The sequence below is a fragment of the Hippocampus comes genome, unplaced genomic scaffold, assembly GCF_001891065.2.
Source record: "Hippocampus comes isolate QL1 unplaced genomic scaffold, H_comes_QL1_v1.1 scaffold2, whole genome shotgun sequence".
NCBI lineage: Eukaryota > Metazoa > Chordata > Actinopteri > Syngnathiformes > Syngnathidae > Hippocampus > Hippocampus comes.
In genome coordinates, this window is record NW_017805139.1 from 465,835 (window position 1) to 467,777 (window position 1,943).

Here is a 1,943-nt window from a genome sequence, read left to right on the forward strand (position 1 = left end):
CACCTTAAATGCCGGTCCCTGAAAATATTGTCTGACATAAACCGGTCCGTGGGGCAAAAAAGGTTGGGGACCATTGTTATAAACTGTCTGCTGAGGCCTAAAATATTGACCAAATATTTGACATCCCTGGTTTACAGTCTTGCTCATTGACGTGAAGTCTCACAATATTTATTTTTAAAAAATGTAACACAACCCATGTTTTGTTTTCTATGATTTTTCTACCAACCATTTCTGGGGCAACTTTGACTTCTGTGTTGGAGGTTTCAATGTCGATCCCTCGTTTTTTTTTTTTTTATAAATATAATAGCTCTTTTGTTCAAACGCATACAATACAAATGCAAGATGGTTTTCTATCATGTATAGAGCATGGACAATTTAATGAAAGGCTTTGATGCCTTTGAGTTTTGAACTACAAAGATCAACAAATAATTGTATGATGTCATCTTGGCCACATTGTTCAACAACATTCTTGTCAGGTCAGGATTTATTCAACATACGATTTAGAATGCAAGTCATTTCTAATGTATTAGTATCGTACAGACGCACCCTCCTGTCGGGAAATACCTTGAATCTGGCCCGCACAGCAGGACATTGTGAGAATTAAAGCTTCAGAACGCGCATATAAATCGGGCTAGCGTGTTCCCGGTGAAAACAAAACAAAACAGGCACTTAGAAATAGAAAGCACCGGTCAGTCAAGTTTGGGTGTATATTTTGAGCTGGCAGTTGGGAACGTACACAGCGAGTGACTGGCTCGAAACATCCACAGGTGCTCCACAGGTTTACTACAGTTCCCAACCGGAGAACTAAGTCGGAACAAGACGTGATGGCTGAGAAGAGGTCAAACTACACTTGTGATGAACGTCGTTCACGACCGCACAGCTAAAGCTAAATCAGCTATCACAAACGCAGTCGCAGTCGTCAGAAACAACATAAATCCACTTACAGTGATGTTAACTTCGTGCTTTTTCAGCCGGTATTTCAGACTCTTCATTTCGAATTGCTGGTTTGTCAATTTCCTTCTTTCTCTGATAAAAGCATCAACAGTTCATGAGTAGACGAAAAACAACTTCCCGTGGACTAATGTGAAGTTTTAGTCCTGTTGTTCTACGGGGTGAGTTCCACCTGACTCCTAACCGCAAAGCCTTGATCATAGAGGCGAAGGAGCCGCTGTAGCCAATCAGAAGCGAGTATTAGCGGGATGGTTTATATTTCATCCAATCGACGGCGTGATAAGGCGGGACTTCCTTGTAGTATCGACCGGAGAAGTTGGAGACATCCTGGGACAAGGAGGGGTGACGTTTATCTTACCTGAAACCGAAACACCTGAAAAACACAATAAAACATTTCTAAATATATCGGTCCGAATTTAATATAATGAATCAATTTGTTATTTTACGATTTGTATGGTGTCACAACAGACAACATCATGGCAGGTTGAGAGGAGGTGGGCAGAGTAGCCCAAAATTTTCCTCAAGATTTTTGTTCATTTAGAGCAGCGGTCCCCAAACTTTTTCCTGTGAGGGCCGCATAAGCTTTCGCTTCTGTGATGGGGGGGCCGGGGTCAGTCTGGAACAGAAAAAGGGTGACCGCAAGAGTACGGAAATGTAAAAATGGATTGTTTTCCAGAAACCCACACAAAATGAAGCCACCTCTTGACAGATGAGACTGACAGACGTTTCTTTGCACTGACAGAAACAAAAACAAAAACATCGTTTGTCCACTTTGGTTTAAATACCCCGCATTCTATTTTTCTCTTACCGAACCTTTTCGCCATGATCCCGTTCTCTGAGAGAGGGGCCGGTTTCGGATTTTTTTTTCTGGCGTTGCCAGATAACGGCACAGAAAGATGCACCAAATGTCACCTTATTGTATTTGTGTTTATGAAATAGTTACTAATTAATAGTTAATAATGAAAACAGTTCAGAACTAAGGAATATTTTAT

At 41.2% G+C, this 1,943-nt stretch overlaps 1 protein-coding gene across 2 annotated transcripts in view; it reads right to left on the bottom strand.

The window, feature by feature from the left end:
* uacab (uveal autoantigen with coiled-coil domains and ankyrin repeats b) overlaps positions 1 to 1,154 on the bottom strand; it is a 46,659-nt gene extending 45,505 nt beyond the window's left edge. Inside the window, exon 1 of one of the 2 annotated variants that reach the window (XM_019867333.1) lies at positions 945 to 1,154. In XM_019867333.1, coding sequence (XP_019722892.1) covers positions 945 to 992 — 48 coding nt within the window. In that variant the 5' untranslated portion in view covers positions 993 to 1,154. The remainder of the gene's footprint in view (positions 1 to 944) is intronic. The other variant, XM_019867338.1, reaches the window with a different exon arrangement.
* Positions 1,155 to 1,943: the final 789 nt, after the last annotated feature.